This window comes from Siniperca chuatsi, linkage group LG10 (genome assembly GCF_020085105.1).
Source record: "Siniperca chuatsi isolate FFG_IHB_CAS linkage group LG10, ASM2008510v1, whole genome shotgun sequence".
NCBI lineage: Eukaryota > Metazoa > Chordata > Actinopteri > Centrarchiformes > Sinipercidae > Siniperca > Siniperca chuatsi.
The window spans coordinates 457,931-478,599 of NC_058051.1; the positions used below are offsets into that span (position 1 = coordinate 457,931).

General features: G+C 46.1%; 1 protein-coding gene across 8 annotated transcripts in view; it reads left to right on the forward strand.

The window, feature by feature from the left end:
- Positions 1 to 3,928: 3,928 nt before the first annotated feature.
- The window catches only part of vps13d (vacuolar protein sorting 13 homolog D), a 52,035-nt gene continuing 35,294 nt past the window's right edge, over positions 3,929 to 20,669 (forward strand). For 4 of the 8 annotated variants that reach the window (XM_044212781.1, XM_044212782.1, XM_044212787.1 and 1 more), the window contains exons 1-25: positions 3,929 to 4,448; positions 4,865 to 5,030; positions 5,528 to 5,605; positions 7,027 to 7,217; positions 7,454 to 7,534; positions 7,699 to 7,815; positions 8,108 to 8,212; positions 8,650 to 8,820; positions 9,150 to 9,250; positions 9,479 to 9,650; positions 9,822 to 9,923; positions 10,140 to 10,329; positions 10,504 to 10,686; positions 11,133 to 11,263; positions 11,395 to 11,449; positions 11,980 to 12,159; positions 12,925 to 13,055; positions 13,139 to 13,271; positions 13,391 to 15,652; positions 15,791 to 15,942; positions 16,601 to 17,656; positions 18,692 to 18,782; positions 18,920 to 19,046; positions 19,153 to 19,333; positions 19,490 to 19,714. In XM_044212781.1, coding sequence (XP_044068716.1) covers positions 4,934 to 5,030; positions 5,528 to 5,605; positions 7,027 to 7,217; positions 7,454 to 7,534; positions 7,699 to 7,815; positions 8,108 to 8,212; positions 8,650 to 8,820; positions 9,150 to 9,250; positions 9,479 to 9,650; positions 9,822 to 9,923; positions 10,140 to 10,329; positions 10,504 to 10,686; positions 11,133 to 11,263; positions 11,395 to 11,449; positions 11,980 to 12,159; positions 12,925 to 13,055; positions 13,139 to 13,271; positions 13,391 to 15,652; positions 15,791 to 15,942; positions 16,601 to 17,656; positions 18,692 to 18,782; positions 18,920 to 19,046; positions 19,153 to 19,333; positions 19,490 to 19,714 — 6,312 coding nt within the window. In that variant the 5' untranslated portion in view covers positions 3,929 to 4,448; positions 4,865 to 4,933. The remainder of the gene's footprint in view (positions 4,449 to 4,864; positions 5,031 to 5,527; positions 5,606 to 7,026; positions 7,218 to 7,453; positions 7,535 to 7,698; positions 7,816 to 8,107; positions 8,213 to 8,649; positions 8,821 to 9,149; positions 9,251 to 9,478; positions 9,651 to 9,821; positions 9,924 to 10,139; positions 10,330 to 10,503; positions 10,687 to 11,132; positions 11,264 to 11,394; positions 11,450 to 11,979; positions 12,160 to 12,924; positions 13,056 to 13,138; positions 13,272 to 13,390; positions 15,653 to 15,790; positions 15,943 to 16,600; positions 17,657 to 18,691; positions 18,783 to 18,919; positions 19,047 to 19,152; positions 19,334 to 19,489; positions 19,715 to 20,669) is intronic. The other 4 variants (XM_044212784.1, XM_044212786.1, XM_044212783.1 and 1 more) reach the window with 2 other exon arrangements.

The following is a 20,669-nucleotide window of genomic DNA, read 5'->3' on the forward strand; positions in this document are numbered from 1 at the left end:
ATGTGACCAGATCAAGGGCCGGTGGTGTAGTCCAGTGGGATCGAGGTTTCTACCAGATGCCAGGGTTAGAATAGTAGTTTTTCAGAAAAGGGAGAGGGCTTAGTCATTCTCCTCTTAGCTTAAAGAGGGGTGCTTCATCACTGTCACCATAATATCTCAGTCTGGACCAAAGTGGTGGACTGACTGACGTTTCCGTCCCTAAACGCAGCTAGCTTTAAAGAAATCACATTATCGGCCAGATGATAAGCTCTTTATCAAGATAACTAATGTCAGGATTTCTATCACTGTGATATTCATGATGCCAGATGATGAACCACATCCATTGGGTACCAGCCTTCCATCCAGACTTACTCGTGTGCACGATAAATCACATAATGTTATAGGAAGTCAAGCATTTGTTCTTAGTGAACACCGCCTCTCTCCACGGCCGGAGCTCGTCTGCGCAGGCGGCTCATTACCGTGCTAACGGTTTTTGTTAGGCGGCGACCTCTGGTGGCCGCAGTAATTATGACGGGAACAAAGGAGGAAGTGTGGCGAGGTAGTATAAAGAGCTACAGTCACGGGTGGAGGCCTGGGTGGAGGCCTGGGTGGAGGCCTGGGTGGAGGCCTGGGTGGAGGCCTGGGTGGAGGCCTGGGTGGAGGCCTGGGTGGAGGCCTGGGGTCAAACACAGGACTTTCACGCAGGAGACAGCTGTTCGTGTCCCGTGTGAAACACGGCTACATAAGGTATAAACCTTTTCCTAAACCTAACCAAACTGCAACCGTTTCACACTGTTGTTACCATGACGACGAAAGGTCATATATGTCGTTTTGGGGAGTCACTGACAAACGACCTCTTCTGTCGCGTAGGTGCGAGGACGTGCTGCTCTCGCACGAGCTTAACGGGGCAAATGTTTTACTGTTGTGGCAGGACTTGTGTTGGTTCGGGGGGTTCGTCCACGTGCTGCTGCTGTGACATTAAAAAAGCTTTCTGAGCTCAACGTAACTTGAAATGTAGCAACTATAAATGAACGCCGTAACGCTGGACTCACTGAGCTCTGCCGGGTTTCCCTGCATGTGTCGCTGTGCGGCGGTTTCCTCCTGAGTGTGTGTGATTAGACTGAAAGTGAGTCCGTTCGGGTGTTGGTGGGTGTGCGGGGGCGGCATGCTGCGATGTGATGGCTCATCCAGAGGTAGATGTCTGATAGTGGATCTGTGAGGTGGAACAGATGGCCCCCCTTTCGCTGTGGGCCTGCCCTGGATTATGACATAAGAGCCAGCCAATGGGCTCGGGGGTTTAATAGTGTCAGCAGTAGTGTAGTGAAGGATTTACATCTGCCAGGACTGATGGGGGTGGGGGGCTGGAGTGTGACGCTCATGTTGTTGTGATGCTCTGTGTTTGCAACATGCAGTGGCAAAGGCCAAGGTTAGATACTAAACAGCAGAAACAGAAACAGGAAGAGTGAATGTTTAAAGGAGGGATCACTTTAAACGAACAAGCACGAATCCAGAGGCTGCGGTATTCTTGGGGTTCAAATTCATGTGTATGAATAAATATTAAAAGTAATACATTTTATAAGAGGGCCCTGGCTAACATGTAAGATTAATGGTGGTGGTGGGGGAGGGGGTATCCTGTCCCTCCCAGCTGATCGGACAGATGACACTGAGGTCTGGATGGATTAGTGTTCTCACTGCACTTAGCAGCGCTGATCAGCGGCAGAGAGGAAGCCAGGCCAGTAATCATACATGCAGCTTTGAAATCACGGTTTCATCCGAACCAGCGGCAGCGATGCATCGTTTTCTAGAGTCTGTGGAGATTCGCCTGAGAAACGCTGCAGCTGCGATCAACAATTACTGTTCGCAGCGTGTAGATGCGTCCTGAACGCAGTGTGAAAAGTGCCTTAAACTTCACAAACGACAACGGTTTTATCAAGTGTTTTTTATTTGTTTTCTTTTTTAATTTTAGCGTAGTAGAAAACGTTGCATTGTGTATCTGACGTTTCCTCTAGCGCCACCAGCAGGTCAAAGTGTTCACTCAGCCAGTAAAACATCTCGTTTAGGGATTTGCACTAAATTTTCGCGGCCCCCTGACGATGTAACCTGATCCAATGACCTTCTCTCTAGCGCCACCATCAGGCCGACATGTTAACGTGTCCAACGCTTAGGTTTGATGACGTTCCCATCAGCCTCGGCTGCACTCTGTGTTAGCACGCTAATGTTAGCATGCTAACACCCAAAACTAGCAAACTTGGTAAACATTATAGGCCACCTGCTAAACATTACCATGTCAACATCGTCATTGTGAGCATGTTAGCATGCTGACGTTAGCATTCAGCTCATAGCCGCGCAGAGCTGCTAGCATGAGTGCGTGCGTTTTCACGCTGGCAGTCCTTTTGTCTTTTGTTGCGCCGATCGCAACGTAGACAAAAGATATAGACACGATGCTTTCACACACTCAAAGCGTTTCTCCTACCACTGCCATGATGAAACCAAACTATCCTCTCTTCCCCATCGGACACTCAGGCGGAGGCAGCAGCACCGAGTGGATGTCGAGGCGCCATCTAAAGCTGGACAACACTGAGCACGTGTTCTTCGAGACCCGCCCCTCACCTCTACCGCCGCCTGAAATGTGCATCCAGAACAACCTGGTTCACAAAGATTTGCACCGGGGTCAGAATAAATCAGAGGTCTGTGAATGTTTCGTGAATCAGACTGAGAGTTTTATTTTTAACTATTCAGTTTTTACAGCAGCTCTGAGATATTATTAGGCCAGGTGAGACATCAGAACCTGTGGAGCTGGAGACAAAACCCAGCCCCTCGGACGTTCACCGTGTCCTCTGTCGGGTCGGGAACTGCAGCTGCAGCCACCTCACCGCCCGTCCTCTGAGTCCGCTTCACTCAACATCAAACAAAGCACTTCATGTTCATTTCTTCTGCTTCGGGCAGGAACTCTTCCTTAACTTGTTCGTGCACGACAAGCCGAATGGCCCGTCATCATTTTAACCATCGCACTGGATCCACTGCACATTGTTAGTGATGGAGGAGAGACAGTCTCTGTCTGGAATCACGCCAGCGATGGTGCCCTTACACGGTATGCATCTTAACCACTTGGCCCCCGGGACACCCCACCAGTGGTCTTTAAGCCATTTTGGGGGTAATGAATATTTCTGCTCAGCAAACACTGGAAATACCAAACAGATATTCCTTATTTTAGACGGCGCTCCTCTTATTGAAGCCACACAGCTGAGAAACGTTTCTGAGCCACTTCTCACCCATGTTGTTATTTTACACAGCTGCACCTTGTTATTGGGTCACATTAATATTCACCTCCACTGCAGATCTCTCTGTAATTTGGGTGAACTGACCCTTTAAGTGTTTGCTTTGCTTTTTACTGAATGTAATTAAGCAGCTTTGTGTCCTTGGGGTCACCAGTCCAGCATTTTGGGAGATATTTTTACATCTCAGGTGTCATCTCAGTGCAACAGCGCCCCTCTGCGGAGGAAACGGACACTCGCACTTCCACCTGCCGGAAGTGCTCGTGTTGTGTTTGCGGTCTCTGCGTTTTGTCCCGTGCCCGGCCGCGCACAAGAGTCGGATCACTCAGATGATAACTCAGTTGAAAGTACTGTTCGCAGCAGCTTAACTGCATCAGGGAGATGCGCTCACTGCTATCAGCTAGAAAAACATGCTTGTTTGATCCGTCGGCTGAGTGACAAAGCGCAGCAAAATACGACGCAACCCTGGTTTTGTAAATATCAGTAACACATTACATTACAGTGTTTTCAGCCGGCACAGTTCTCTGCACCAGTGCAGCTTTTAGGTGGTAAAAGCTAACAACAGAGCATTTAAATTCGCAGTTCAAAGTAAAAGTGTCCGTTTGTCCCGGTTCGTCCCGGTTTGTCCCGGTTTGTGTGAACGCAACACGAGAGGAATGGTTTGTTTTCGTCACGTGACCGGAAGTGTGTGTTGGAAGTTCAACGCCAGTAGGAAGTGTGTTTATTTACGATGCAGCGACACACAAGCCTGAAGTGTTGAAAAACAACATTGAGCTCTTTATTGTGGGAGCGGAGACTGTGTTTTCTATGAAAGCCAGCGCGGCTACTGTCCCCCGTGAGTCTGATCTATCGCCAGCTGGTTGTTTTTGGCTGTGAGGACTCAACCTTCGCATGCTAGTGCTAGCTCAGGGGCTAGCTAAGTTGGATCACAACCTTGCCCTGTCCGTCACCACAGCCCCGCGGAGTGTCGTGCTGCCTGCTGATGGTGCACAACTTTCGTTTTCACTTTGTCCTAGTTTAGCTAATGTCGACGCACGGCCTGGCAGTCCACGGTGTGCAGTTAATGTGACGCTAACTGTCCCGCAGTGTGTCCTTAGTTTGTTTTGACAGCCATGACCAGCCGCTGGCAGCGACAGGGACTCCGCAGGGCTGGGTCGATAAGTCCATGAGGAGCTACAGCGGTCGTCTTCGGCGGTGAGTCCGTAGCTCTGCTGGTGTATTACACTGCTAACAGCTAACTTTAGAGGAGTCCCTTAAAGTTACTGTCACTGTGCCAACGTCGGATAAGTGAAGGCAGCCTCGGATAAGCCTCTGCTGACTGCTCTGTTACTGGAGGAGGGCAGACTGGAGGTTTCATTAGGCAGTTGCTTTATTTCTTGTATGCCGAATTTATCTACAGACTAGCTATTCTTTATCGCCTTTAAAGTCGTACTGAAGCAGGTACGTACTTGTGTCTATGAACAAAGTATTATTTTAAAATGCTAGATTTTAGAATGGACTTCGGCAGACTCCTAAACAGGAGAGCAGAATGTATTTGCCTAAAGTTTACTGCCAGTATGAAACCCCTCTGTGTCAACAGATGAGTAAAATGAGTGTCCTGTGTTTATTAGACACTGACCCCCCCCCCCCCTGTGAGGGCTTTTACCTGGAGTAGCTCTCTTCATCCCTGAGCCACCAGGATGTTGGAGGGCCTTGTTGCCTGGGTGCTAAACACATACCTGGGAAAATATGTCAGCAACCTGAACACAGATCAGCTGTCCATCGCCCTTCTGAAAGGTAATTACACACCTGTCTGTTTTTCTGCTCACTTTTAATGGTTCTTTTACAAAGCATGCTGGATGTTCGAACGCCTCCTCCCCCTCCTCCTCCGTATGTATCAGCTTGCATAGACTTGACACTTTGGTTAAGTGATCCATCAAAATGAACTTGATTTCTGCTTTTATTGTTGTGAGGTGGTAATGACACATTAACTCAAGCTGAATTCTGTATGTAAAGACTTAAGGCTGCCACGTTCACTACGGCCGCACTACGAAGCTGTCTGTTTTGCTTTTCTTTGAGCTTCGACAGTTTAACAGTAGTTCAGAGCTGACACATGCCATAGTTCTGTGTCAGCTAGCTAAAGCTAAGTCAGTCTGATGCAGCAGCTCTGTAATAAATCCTCCTTCAGGAAGGTCGTAATGTTCAGCTTGTGCTGAAACTTGTTGCTGATTCGACTGTAGTTTGTGCTGCTGTTGAACTCTGCATGGGTTTGTCTGTTTCCTGTCGTTGCTCAGGCGCAGTGGAGCTGGAGAACCTCCCTCTGAGGAAAGATGCCCTCCGAGAGTTTGACCTGCCGTTTGAAGTCAAAGCAGGTGAGACACACGCACAACACGTACTGCATGTGAGCCTCATTAACCCTTTCTGATTGGCCCGTGTCATTTCCCTCAGATTACTGTGCAGGAGCTGTGCGCTGACGTTCATGTGCTTTGGGGGGTTTTCTGGAAGCAGGTGGATCTCAGTGATGAACTAAAACTTTACTAATGTGAACTAACATGACATCGAACTGCAATAGGGGGGCCATGATATCAGCAGCCAATATGGCGGGTACATGGAGGTTATTTTAATTAGCCTCCAGACTCCGCTGGTGTTGTTTGCACGTGTTGATGTAGTTTAATCCACCAGCAGCAGCGTCAGTGCGTTCTCTCCTTCAGTACAGACCGGCCCTCCCGTCGGGTGACGGGTGCTCTGCTGTAGCGACGGAGGAGCAGCATTCCTCGTGCATGCCTGCTTTCCTGCTGACGTGAAAGGAGTCCGAGGGAGGTTTGAGAGTGCTTCAGAAGGGAAAGTTTCATCGGTGCTAGAGACAAAGCAGGAGCCCTGATCTGTAACTGTTGGAGATCCATACGTTGTGGCTCTAGATGTAAGAGATCATATCTGCGTTTGGACTCACTTCACTCTTTGCCTTATTTATGCATGAATATTCTTTAGAAATTGTCCTTAAAGCTGCGTTATTGTTTAGGTTTCGGCTAGAAGAACAAATACGTCAGAACTATTATCACCTGATGCATTTTCTTTTTCCTCATTTGCACTAATTGTACATTGCCGGAGGATCCCAGGATACAGTTTATGACCATGTTCCAGCCCAAATGGATAAACAACACGGCCAAGTGAAGAAATAATAATCATTACCATATTATGACCGTACTGTAAGTTGTTCAGAGGGATTTTAGTATGAAAATCAACATGAAACTGTAAACGCGAGGAGGACATGCCCCCCCATCGCCAGTGGAAATCCCGCCCTCGTGTATACGGGGTGGTATGCCACCACACTAAATTTCTGTTATCCTGATTATTGTGAAAAACAACTTTTTTCCTGTTGTTCTTTATGTAGACAGCGGGCTCGGGACGTTAAAGGTTGAACTCCGTGTTGCACTTGCAGTCTTACAAGAGGCAGATTGAAAAAGAATCGTCCAATCGTCCATCCTTTTTTGTGCCTAGTATGTGTCAAACTCCAAAACAATGCCTACATTTCCCATAATCACAACCAGAGAACTGAAGCACTAGCAGTGAGTCACGGTTTAACACTAGGGCCGTAACTTAACGAGCAGTTTGGTCAACGCAACGCTTATCCATCACATCTGCGGGAGCTTTACAAAGAGCCTCTCGTTCGGCTCAGAAATACCTGATTTGCATCTTGTTTGAACAAAATGGCCGAACTGCTCTCAGCATAGTCCGAATTATATCTAAACAAAGTGTTTGACTGCAGCGTGATCGTCGTGTTGTCTTTCACCAGGCTTCATTGGAAAGATTACCCTCCAGATCCCTTTCTACCGGCCTCACAGCGACCCCTGGGTCATCTCCATGTCCCAGCTCAACCTCATCATCGGCCCCGCCCAGCTGCAGGAGTACGATGGAGAGAAGGAGCGAGAGGAGGAGAGAGAGCGCAAAAAACGCCTCCTCAAGGCTCTCGAAGACAGATTCAGAGTAGGTGGATCAGCACTACAGACTGTTAGTCCCACTGATGGGCTGCATTTAGTGTCCTGCTCTCTAATGAGCGTTACAGCCTCACAGGGCACGGCAGCAGCTACAGACACTTCTGTCTGTTGCTTATATTCTCCTCCACTAACTCGCACTCTTTGTCTTTAGAGCTGTTTGTTGTTGTTGACTGTGTGTGTGTGTGTGTTTCTGGATATATGATCGTTTGTGTTTGGCTCCTGCAGAGCGAGTGTGAACAGAGGGGAGAGTCTTACTGGTACTCTGCCACGGCCTCCGTGGTCACCAGGATTGTGGAAAACATCGAGGTAAGACATCCAACATTAGAAGCTGGAGCTGACACTATATCATGAACAGTATATATATATATATATATATATATATATATTCAGCAAAGTCATTTATTAAGCAAAACGATCTGATGAAGAACTGAGACATCAGGCTGAACTCTGATGTTCTGGTTTATGTGCAGCTGAATATCCAAGATGTGCATCTGAGATTTGAGGATGACTTCTCCAACCCGGAGAAACCCTTTTCCTTTGGGGTTTGCATCAACAACGTTTCTGCTCAGAACCCCTCCAAAGAGTCGGTAAGTGTTCACTCAGAGCGACTTTAAACTAATCACACTTTGGTCCTTTTCATTCGGGCTTTTAGTGGATCAGGAGAGTTTAAAGATCAGAGGTATCCATGAGAACAGGTGCTGCATTAGTTCATATAGCATGACATTGCATTCACCAGAGTAATAGTTAGTGTCTCGTGTTTACGAGATCCGTGTGTGGTAATAATCAGATCTTTGTGTTGTGATTGGCGGCCTCAGGGGAGTCAGGACTACCACGGGGCTTTGGTGTTGAGGCTAACGGGGATTTTCTTTGTCTTTGCAGGTCCAGAAGCTCCTCCGACAAAAGCAGCTGGAGATAGAAGACTTCAGCGTCTACTGGGATACAGAGTGTGAAATGCTGGGAAAGCTGCCCGTAAACCAGATCCAGGTCAGACACTGGGGACTCCGGCTGCCTCCCTGGAGTTTCCCATTTCACTTTTCCTTTAGACTTTTATCCTGAGCCGTGCAAACACCAGCATGCAGACGCTCCTGCTGCTGAGGACAGTGACTTGTTGATGTGACTGGTTGTTGTACTGCCAGGATATTTACTCATTAAATGAATTTACCCTCCTGACTTTAAGCAGTGTGAAAGAGTCATGATGTCAGTTCAGGTACATTTTAAATGAATGCCTAACCCTACTGATATGAAGCACAAAGTACAAGCTGCTTGCACTGCGAGACCTGTGGAACCTGCCAATTAGAAAGAATGATGTAATGTGATGATGCAAAACCAGACTAGATGTAGATGCATCGTCCGGTCAGACTCGGTCCAGTGGAAGAGGTAAAGGTCCACAGGAGTCTTCTGATGGTTTTGTAACTGTGCAGGAGGCGATGACCCAGTGTATGCAGAGCCGTGAGCATCAGTACATCTTTGAACCAGTGTGCGCCTCCGTGTTGCTCAGAAGAAACGCCTCCAAGGAGCCTCTGAGGTCCCGAAACACCCCACGGATTGAAGGCCAAGTTCAGCTGGAGCCCCTGTCCTTACGCCTGTCACAGGTCTGTATGAACACCTGACGGTAATATCTCTGACACGCTGAAATCCTCAGAGCTCAAAAGAAAAGACAAATGATCTTTTCACTCTTGATTTTGCATCTCTAAACATGTACCTATTTAAACTTTGCTTACTTTATATTTTAATACTTTAAACCATTTAACCTAGTAACGTAACAGCGTCTCTTCATTAGTGCGGGGGTTGTACACAGTTCCGGCTCTTTACAGCACGCTTTAATTTCACATTCCTGTGTTTTAGCCGGCAGATAACTGATTAGCTTAGTGACAGGAGCATGCGGGCCGAGCACTGACTGACTGTGTGTGTTGTCTCTTAGGTCCAGTACCAGCAGATCATGGCGTTCCTCAAAGAGCTGGACCGCCGGGAGAGAGAGATGCTTCACCGACAGTGGAGACCCAAAGTCCCCGTTTCTGGGAAGTAGGTGTATAGTTATAGCCAGCCGACTTTCTCACACTTGCAAACTTCTTTGGACACAAAAACCTGATTCTGACTCTCAAACAGAGTAAAACTGAATTATCCAACAATCTTATTTTTCACACTAGTCTTTTAGCCTCACGTGCACGCCACGACGTCATTTCACCACACACGTTGTTTGCGTAATAAACCTTTGAATCCCTGAGCCTGAAACTGTGATTTTCCCTGCAGCTGCCGTCAGTGGTGGATGTTTGCCATCCAGGCCAACCTGAGTGAAATCAGGGAGCTGCGGCGGCGAGGCAGCTGGGCAGCCTTTGCACTGCAGCGGGCGCGAGACGCCCAGACCTACACCAGCCTCTACTTCAGAAGGCTCAAAGGAGTCCCACTGAGTCCTCAGGAAGAGGTACTAGGCCGCCACACTAACCTCGTTATCCGGCTTTATTCCCTCATGTTTCCATAATGTCTGTAGTGCATTACAACTACACGAATATGCACCCAGCTACATGCGTTCTTCAGCTCTTTCACATGCTGTGAAATCACTGAAACGATGCTTGTGTTTGTCTTTGTCACCTAGACTGAGCTGGAGCGAGTGGAAGAGGAGCAGACGTTAGAGGAGCTGCAGAGTCTCCAAGAAATCGTCCACGACTGGTTTCGAAAGCAGGAAGAGATCGCAGAGGTAAGCTTAGATGATTCACACTGGTGCATAAAATGAGAAGTCCAACACATCAGTGGTCTTTGTGGGAGGAGAAATGCTCTTCTGCCTCAGGTTCAACTCCTGTTAACTACACTTTAAGATGACTTCTCACACTCGCGCCATCAAACTTTCATCGATCGACTAAGTGTGTCTTTGTTAGAGTTTCAGCGTGTGTTCTGCCTCCGTCTCCTCTTGCAGAATGTGCGAGAGCCCAGCAGCGACCCCCAGCCCTGTTCACCCCCGACATCCATCCCCAAGAGCGGGAGCTCGGGGATGATCCAGTACCTGCAGTCTTGGTTCCCGGGCTGGGGAGGCTGGTATGGAGATTCCCAGGACCCAGACAGGCCTGAAGAGCTCCTGCCAAGTCCGTCCTCCTGGGATATTCTAGGTGAGAGACTCACTCCTGTCTGGTGCCAGAAGATTGGTTACATTAGATTATTCTTGAAACTGGTGGAATAAGTCCAGACTCCTGTTTAATAAGTTAGATTTTTGTGTTTTGTATCGTCTGTAATGTTGGTTGAAGTGAAATCTTATAGACCCTGATGATATAATGCTGCTCCAGCAGAGACAGAGGACTTGTTCGACCCGTTGGAGGACTCTCACACTCTGAACACGTTCACCCGGCGAGATCACCTGTTTGCCCGGCTGGAGTTCTTACTTGAGAAGGGCGGAGTCACGCTCTTCCACCAGGACAGGAGGGGGGACGCGCTGCGCGAGAGCGGCGTCATCCAGCTGGAATTCTCAGGTACACAGAAGCAGCGTTTGGACAAACGTCTCAGGGTTCGTTTTGGGTCGAGTTCTTTGCAATGGTGCCGTCATCTTACTATATGTGGCGTCATACTTGTCAATCTTCGTCTGACTGTTTTGATAATCAGTGCAACATGAACTGTTGGCCGGAGAAAACAAGACATCGATGGACATTTATTTTCTATTTTCTGACTGTCCATTTAGAACGTTAATCAATTAACTGTAAAGATAATCAACAGATTAATTGATTACGAAACTAATTGCTGGTTGCAGCCCAAGAGATTTGTTTACAGGTGAAAAACAAATGAAGGGCTAGAGAGTCGTATATCATTGTCAACTCTCCTCTGTTGTTCAAGTTGTTTGTCCCATAAACAGACATAGTTGTTACGATAGAACATGAGCACTGCTGCCTTGCTTTAATTCACTGTTTCCACGTTTCCACAGGGGTGAAGGTGAGTGTGGAGTCTCTCCCTCGCTCCGAGTCCTCCCTGCTGTCTGTTAAGCTGGGCGGTTTGTTCCTGAGAGACTTGACTACTCAGGGCACCATCTTCCCTGTCCTGGTGTCTCCCAAAACGGTGAGCAGTGATGGACAGAGGTGGGCAGGGGCTTCATAATCTCTGCTCCTCAAGTACATGATATTTATATTATTTTCTACTGTGTATTGTATTGTGCTTCTCACGTCTCTAACATCTGTCACTTGTCGTAGGACAAAGTTGTTGTTGCTGTTAACCCGCCGTCCGGCCAGTCCAGCAGTACCTCTGGTAAGGTGTTTGTTTTCTCTTTGAGAAAAGACTTGATTTAATAATTTTAATTTAATACTTTCTCAATTCACACAACTTTAAATAACACTTTCTCTCAGCTTGTGACCATGTGATACTTTCAGTTCAGAAGTGGACTAATCTGGTTTTATATGGGCCATTATATAATTGAGTATAAATAAAGTTGTCTTTGTTTTTTGGCTTGTAAAAGTTTAGAGCGAGCCATGATGTTATCCTGTGTTGCTCTGTGTGTAATGACAAAGAAAAGGCTGATGATTTGTCTGACATTGATTTGAATTGGGGACTGATGATTGAAATCATCGACGGCAGTCCTAATCATCATTGTGTTCAGTCCATCCAAAATGTTCATATTGTGTGGTGTAATGACAATGCCAGCCTCTTGACTCTAGTCTTGCTGGATGTGGGAATAATGAGATTTTGGCGGCAGTGTGAATGGCATCGCACCGTACTCCCACCAGCTTGCACTTTGTCTCTTAACAGATACCATGTTTGTTTTGTGTTTGTGTTGTCAGGATGCAGTGCAGAGTGCTCTTCATCACCAGTGTTTGAGATGATTTATGAGCGTAACCCTGTGAGGTGTAAGTTTGAGAGAAGACTGGAAGTGAACACTAGTCCACTGAACATCATCTACAACCCACAAGCAATCAAAAAAGTGACTGAGTTCTTCTACAAAGGCAGAGTTCATACCTCAGGTAGGTACTGAAACTTGCTGCCCTTTTTTGGTGTGCATACATTTGTTACAATTTCATTGTAGGCAGACAACAGAGTTTTATAGAAATTTCAGTTACGAACAGGAACATTTACTGTTTCCTGTAAACATGTACTCCTTGATTTAAAAAAAAATAAATAAATAAAAATTTAAGACGTAAAGTTTACTTTGTTGTACATGTCTACCAACTGCGTCAGTGCTGTTGTTGAAAGTCAAATTATACAACTGATTTAAAGAAGTAAAAAAAACAAATTTAAGTAATTAAGAAAAATAAGGGATCAGTGAGCAACAATGCAGATAAAGAGAACTGATGAAGCAAGCCACAAAATGACAGTCCAGTCATGATCAACTTAATTAGATGATGGTCTAAACAGTCTAAACCCTCCTTCAATACGTGGCCTTTCCTGAGTTAATTAGTGCCTCTGCTCATTTTTCTTGAAGCTTAATATATCACAGACCCAGATAAACCTGTAAAACCTTTCTTTAATAGAATAACTAACAAAGCCTCTCTAAATGTGATAAAACAAATAACAAACATTATTAACAAATACATTTACTTGTGCGGTCTCCTCTCTGATTATAGAAGTCCATAAACTCTTTCACCATCACTTCAAAGAAATGCAACTCACAACATTACTCACTGAAGTTATTTGAAGCCACATAGTACTAGTATCATTTCTCATTTACTTCTGATACTTTTGAATACCAGCAGATTATTGTATTTTAAACATATGTCTTTGATACCCAGGTTTCGGCTATCAGTCAGAGCTGGAGCTGAGAGTGGCAGAGGCTGCCAGGAGGCAGTACAACAAGTTGAAGATGCAGACCAAGGCAGAGATCCGACAAACCATCGATCAGCTACTTGTGGGAGAGTTTATTGTAAGAGAGAGTCACTGGATGGTGTCATGAAATAATTGGTAGTTGAATCGTTTCTAAATACCACTGCTGTGTTTGCTTTGTAGGAAAACAGTAAGCGTTGGACCATGAAGTTGGACATCTGTGCACCCCAGGTGATTTTCCCAGATGACTTCCAGTCAGAGGACCCAATGCTAGTTGTTGTTGATTTAGGTAGAATTCTCCTCACAAACTCTCAAGGTAAAACAATCAACCATTTTACCAAACAAATAAAAAGGATATAGCCAAATATCCTCATTATTTTGCCTAATGAAGTTTCTAACTGAGCTCATACCTATTGTTATTCATTTTCTTTGAAGATGACACTAAGGCCAGCTCAAAAGCTACTCAACCTGAAAGGGAAGACATGAGTGATGATGAGTACCAGACACCCCTTGCCACCCCTCCGGAGTCTCCACCACCTGAACTAGACATGCCTTTGAAAGAACAGTTCAAAAGCACTGAACTTCCCAGCCTCAGATCCCCTGAAAGTACACAGGCCTACAGCAGAAAGCTTTACGAAAAATACTCCTTGTCCTTTAAGGACCTGCAGATAATGGTTGGTCGCTGTAAGGACAACTGGAAACATCTTCAAGAGAGTGAGGTAGGGCCTACTCATGTGGTGGAGAAGTTTAATGTGCTGCTGCAGCTTGAGCAGAGACTGCGCTACACATCAGACCCCCAGCTCCCTGGGGCCGTGCTGTCAGGAACCCTACCAGACCTCAAGGTCCATATCAACCTTGAGAAGATGACCGCCCTTAGGAGTTGTCTGGCAAGGCTAAGTTCATCTGAAGGGGACAAAAGCCAAGAGAGAAGCCCAAATATAAGGTCTCCTGACCCTCTTACCCTCCGCCATGACAAGATCTTTCAGAGGGAGGACAGCTCCTGGAAGCTGCAAGGTTCAGCCAAGAACCTGACCCAGAGTGTGATGACTTTAGAGCAGCACACACGGGAAGTCCTGGTAGAATCCCGTCTACTGTTAGCTGAATTCAACATTAACTATATGCAGCTTGGTGTAGAGAGTGATGGACGCTACATATCTGTTCTCAAGGTATTTGGCACAAATGCTAATTTTGTCAAGCGGCCTTACGATGCTGAAGTCTCTCTGACTGTCCACGGACTTCTGCTGGTGGACACCTTACAGACCTATGGCTCAGACTTTGACCTCCTTGTGGCTTCTCATAAGCATCTCAGTTTTGACATACCCACGGGCAGCCTCCGAGAGAGCCAGCCTTCGTCCCCTGTGTCATCTGATGGCAGGTCTCCCCAGCATCAGGGCCACCATACTGAGTCATCCTCTGGTATACTCATGGATAGACTCTCCCCCTTCAGTTCCTTTCTCAAAGACCAGGAGGCCCTGATTAAGCTTGAGTACCAGTTTGTGAGCTCAGACTGCCCCTCCATGAACCTGGACAGCTCCCTTCAGGTGACAAGCATGCAGGTCAATAACTTGGACATCATTCTCAACCCTGAGACCATGGTGGAGCTACTGAAGTTCCTCCAGAAGTCTTTCCCCAAAGAAGAAAGCACCTGGACGTCGTCAGCGCAACAACATACACCACAGCCTTATAGTGAGGAAGGGGAGGGGACATATCAGGCCACCTATGACCAGAACAAAGAGCTGACTGTGGAGATCCACCGCCTTAATCTGCTTCTCCTTCGGACCGTGTCCACTGGCACTGTCCTGGGTGCTGAGAAGAAAGGGTTGAAGATTGCCACTGCCAGCATCACTGGCACCAAGGTCAATGTGTCCATGGGCAGTCGGTTGGACATCAATGGTTCACTCGGGTCCATGCAGTTGGTGGACCTGACCCAGGAAGGAGGCCGAAGCCAGTTTGTGGTCAGCATTGGAAGTGTTGAGGACAGCTCCTCAACTCTCGGCGGATTAACATTCCTTGCTGACACAGGAGGTTCTCCCTCAGAAGCTTTAAATTTTCGCCTTATGGAGAAATCCCAAGGGGAGTGTTCCTTGCAACTTCAAATGGCATCCTTGCACTATAACCACTCGGCCAAGTTCCTGAAGGAGCTGAGTTTGTCTGCCAATGAGGTCGAAGACAATTTTCGCTCCATGCTGAAAAGTGCTGCCACCAAAGTGTCAACCGTTCTAGCCACCAAGACGGCGGAGTATAGCGGTATGGTTTCGCTCTTTGAGACACCCTCACGGAGAACTCGAACTCAGAGTCAGAGCTGGGCTTATCCATTTGAGGACGACGAGGATCTTCCTATGGAGGAACCTGAATCCACCCTAGACACATTCTTGGTGAAGCTGACCCTTAATATCAGCATTGAATCCCCAGTTGTGTCCATTCCCCGTAAACCCGGACACCCTGAGCTACTGGTTGGTCATCTGGGAAGCATAACAATCCAGAATTTTGTCACTGGGCAAGACTCTGAAGGGGGGAAGTTGCAGGTGTTGGTGAAGGATATTCGACTGTATTCACTCAACATGAGTCATTTGGTTTTGAAGAGGGCACCCAGAGGGGATAACGCTGGCATGTCACCATCTCACAATGGGAGCATCAATCAGGATGAACCACAGTTCACGCGTCATGACTTCTTTGAATCCCTCAGTCGCGGAAAAGGTGAGAATGTCACAAATTTTAAAGGGATAGTTGTATTCCGAATGCTTGATTCTGTGTAAATGGTAATGCAAGTAAAGCAAGCATACATTTTATGTGCAGTTTGTGACACAAGTTCACATTATTTATTTTCTTCATCAGCCTTCCATATATTGAAAGACACCACTATACAGTTCACCCTGGAGAAAGTTCCCGTCGACGAAGACACCCAATTTACCTTCCTGACCACAGAGGAGCCCTGCGAGAGCACAGGGTTACTGAGAGTTGAGGGCAAATTCGTCAACCCTGTCCAGGTAAACACTATATCAATACTGTCAATTCTAAAATAAAAGCCGGTATTCAAATAATACCATAGTCTCAAATACAGCAGTATTTATACTGTGGCCAGCTTGAACAAAGTAAGACCAGTCCCCAATAAAGGCCTTGTAAAAAAATATAGAGCGGGGATTAGCTTTACTATAATGGCTCACAAAGTAAATTCGGTAAACCAGTCCATCAGTACAACAACAGAGCCATGTCATACTCACCACTCTGCTGCTCACAGTTACTCTTTTTCATCAGAAATACTGTTTACTCATTCACTCATTAATTTCAGCCTCCTCTACTTTGCCATTATTTCCATAACTTTTAAATGACTGTCAATAAAGACACACATCCTGCAGAAGTTTCACAAAGGCTACCAGGAAAGAGATTATATGCATTGGGCTACTGGAAGGTTTTTAATGTGATCAGTGCAGGAAGTGTTGAGTTTAATTTAAGTTAACTTAACACAAAATGGAAAACAGTAAAGTAGAACAACTGGAATCATTTAGTAAGTGAAAACAGGTAATTTTAATTATTTTGGCTCAAAAGAGCTCATCTCAGCATTGTATGTGCGTGTACAGACTTAAATGAAATTTTAGACGTCATATTCACTGACTGGTTATTAATTGTATCAATATTTGGTGATAGGTGTTCCTGTGCAAGCCTGTGTATGAACAAGTCCTCCAGACACTGGACAATTTGTCCCTGATTGAGGAGCAACGTGTCACACCCAGCCAACCGCCCACACCCCCACCACCAACTCCTTCCTCCACCAGGCCTCACCGCTTTCCTGACCCCCAGGGAGGGCTGTTTGCAAGGGACCCTCCCCACATCAGCTTCTCCCACTCGTCACTTTCCTCTCCTTTGCCTCTACAGTCTCACAAACCCGCTCTTCACTCTTCCTCATTCACTCAGCTAAAAGTCACCTTACACGTGGCAGAACTGCAGGTCCAGCTCAGTGCTGACCTGACCCAGGGCTCTCAGGGCTTAGTCAGTCTGCGCTTCCAAGATCTGGAGGGAGACTTTACCAAAGACCACCCTCAGCTACTGGCAATCCAGCTGGCGCTGCGCTCGCTGCTAATGGAGGACCTCCTGGAGCAGAACCCTGAGTCTAAGTACAAACATTTGATGGTGTCTCGCGGAGCTCCCAAGCCATCCACTTTCAGTCCAAAGGAGTACCTTTCCCAAAGCTGTCCATCAGCATCCAATGCCCTGTACCCAGACATGCCCCGCTCACTGCCTGCCCACATGGAGGAGGCCCAGAACGTCTTCCAGCTCTACCAGAGGCATCCTAGCACCCCCTCAGCTAGCAGTCGCAAATCCAAGAGGGACCCAGAATGTCCCAGCACTCCACCTCCCTCTCCGACCCACCACACGCCCTCCCCTCAGCCACCCCCAGACTTTGACGACTCATTAGTTCATATCAATGTGCTGCTGGTGGACCAGAACCACCCGGAGTTCAAAACGCGCTATGGCAGTGTGGGACGAAGCGTAGATGTTGACTTTAACTGCCTGGACGTTTTGATCACACTACAGACCTGGGTGGTTATCCTGGACTTCTTTGGTATTGGCTCCACGGCCAATAATCATGCAGTGAGGGGGAACCCTATGTCACCTCAACCTGTGCCGGGACATCCTCTGTATGAGCCAGACATGAGTGAGGAGGAGACAACAGAGGCCGTCAACACTAGAGTGGACCTAAAGGTGGGTCAATGGTGGGAACGGCTGCAGTTACATGTTCGTGTACATTAGGAACAAATGTTGTTGTGGAATAAATAGTGTTATTACTATTAATAGCCACACTATGCCAGCTGCATTGCTGTAGGGATGACGATGTCGGTCTGTCAGATTGTCTGTCCATCCACCACATAGTTGTTTATGGTTCCCAGAGGATGAATGCTGCTGACTTTGGTGATCCTCTGACGTTTCGTCTAACACTACAGCAAGTGACAGGTTCACTGCTTCTGAGTGAAATATCTCAAAACATTTGGATAGATTCATGAAATATAGAACGGATATTCAAGATGGCCTAATTGACAATAGATTAATCCAGTGGTTCTCAAACTGGGGGGCGGGAATGACCAGGGGAAAAAATACAGAGTGGAACTGAGTTGAATGAACACGATTTATGTAGGGAAATAAAAATAAAAAAACAAGAGTTTGCTGACCTGAATCAATTCTTTTATTTCAATCCAATTCAACTGGGCTCTTTTTTTATTTGTTGCTCCCCCATTATTGTTAATGATTTATAAGAATTCAATCCGTTTACGTGTGGTGGGGGGCCTGAACTTTTTTTTTTTGGCTTCTGAGGGGGGGCATGACAGAAACAGTTTGAGAACCACTGGATTAATCAGTAAACTAATCAATATCCCAGTATATGACTGTGACTTCTTAAATGAAATTTACAAAAACAGCAGCTTAGTATCATTGGTGAAGAATTAGTATTTTATGCCACACCAAGCAGCATTTTAAATGTTCTGATTTGTGTTACGCTCCACTGCTGGGATGGACTGATGTGCTACACTGCACTTTAACAGTGAAACTAAGGTATAAATCGCAGCGCAACACAGTGCTGCTGTCTTTATTACTGTAGCTGCTTTATTTCACAGAGCCATTCTATATCATTTTCAGCTGATTATTATTGGATGGAAATACAACACCCAGTGTGATGGCTAACAACTTTTCTCTCTGTCGTAAGTGAATGCTTCGTGATTAAACCTGTCCATGTTTCATTTTTAGGTTCATGCTTTGTCTCTTGTACTGAACAAGAAACTCAACGAGCTTGCCAGAGCGAGTGTATCCAAATTATCTGCTCATCTGGAAATGTTGGGTGTGTATGAAAAACGTCAGATTCACCTAAGATATAAAACAAACCTTCCACACAACATAATGCTCTTTTACGTAACTGGGTTGACTTGTGAAAATGATGTGATGTTTAATGTTATCACATTATGTCTAATGTTTCAGACGGTGACTTGGCATTACAAGGCAGTTTAGGAAGTTTGTCCCTGAGTGACCTTACCCCACATGGTGATCTCTACCGAGAGCGCTTCACCACACGAGGAGGGGAGGCCCTTATTTTCAACATCCATAAGTATATATCACTAAAGTTCTTCCAACAGACAATTACCCTGCATGATACTGAAGAACTTGGAAGAAGTGGTGTTGTTTTAGTCACCTTTGTATTCTGGTCCATTCAGGTACGGCCTGCCTGATCCTTACCTGGAGCGGGAATGTGACATCAAGGTGTCTTTGCAGATGGCCTCAGTGCAGTACGTCCACACCCAGCGCTTCCAGGCCGAGGTGGTGGCCTTCATCCAACATTTCACCCAGCTGCAGGATGTCCTGGGCAGGCAGAGGGCTGCAATGGAGGGTCAGGCTGTAAGTACTTCACCATGATAGAGTCACATACTGTATAATATTTCTCCTTCCTGCTCAACTTATTGTCTAAATTGAATTTTCTCCTGCTCTTTCCTTATCTCTATCTACCCTTCTCTCGTCCCCTCCCTCCCCTCTGTCTCCTGTCTCTCCCTGCAGGTGCGGGATCATCCTCAGCGGGCATCCAGGGTTCTGCTGGACATTGAGGCCGGCGCCCCGGTTATTCTTATCCCAGAGAGCTCACGGTCGCCAAGGGTCATTGTGGCCAACCTCGGCCAGCTGAAGGTGCAGAACTGCTTCCTGCCAGCTGGGGCTTATGGGACTTTTTCCCTCCGAGACAAGGTAGAGAAACTCACCATGGCTCATGCCTTTTTCCCTTCTCTGGTGAGTCACGCTGCCCGTTCATCCACCCATGCAGTGCTCCCTGACCCTCCGTTCTCTGCCTCCCCTCGTCTCTAATTTCACTGTATTCATTTATGCATTTAATGGTATTACCCGAGTTTTAAGAATTCAGGATTACCTCATGCTACTTGGTTCTTGATACTACCATCATGCTAGCCTGACTCCTGAAAAAGCCATGGAAACCCTGCACTGATGATTTCTCATCATCTTATTATTTTAGTAACTGGCCTTATCATCTGAATCTGATCTGTAATGCTGAATGAATACAGTGTTGCCTGATGGTTTACTGAAGATTGTAAAGTATCTTTCCATAACTAAACCTTGTCAACGTCTTTAACTGTCTTTGGTTTTGTTTAAATGTAATGTTTTTAGAGAAACAGTCCAGCATTTTGGGTGCTATTCTACCTAGCATCGGAGGAAAAGATTTAGATTTAAATCCAGGGCCCCGTTATTCAAACGTGGCTTAACTAATCCAGGCTAATACGATGTTAGCCAGCTAAAACAAACCTTTTAAGTCTCATTTCAGCTGGCTAAAATGATCCTGTTCATTCTCATCCAGCTGGCTCGGTCCTCCCAAACAGTTTAAGCATTGATTTGTTAATCTTGAACAGCAGTGCACTTTTGAACTGAAATAAAGGCAACATGAGTAGAAAGTCGAACTTCAGAGCAGTGCTGATCGTATGATTGTAGTGGCTATAAGTGGCTCAGTGGCTCTTTTAAAGCTCATTTACCACCTTAAACATATTCTAAATATGAAATGAAACCTGACAAAATCTCTCATAAAGAATATTAAACTTCTGAGATTGAATTGTATGAAAATGTTCCAGGAAACTGAATTCAGTAATGATTTTACTTGGATAATTTACCTATAATTTATTAATCTTGCTCAGATGTTTTACATTTAACTGAAATAAATTCATTGTTTCAATGCAACTGT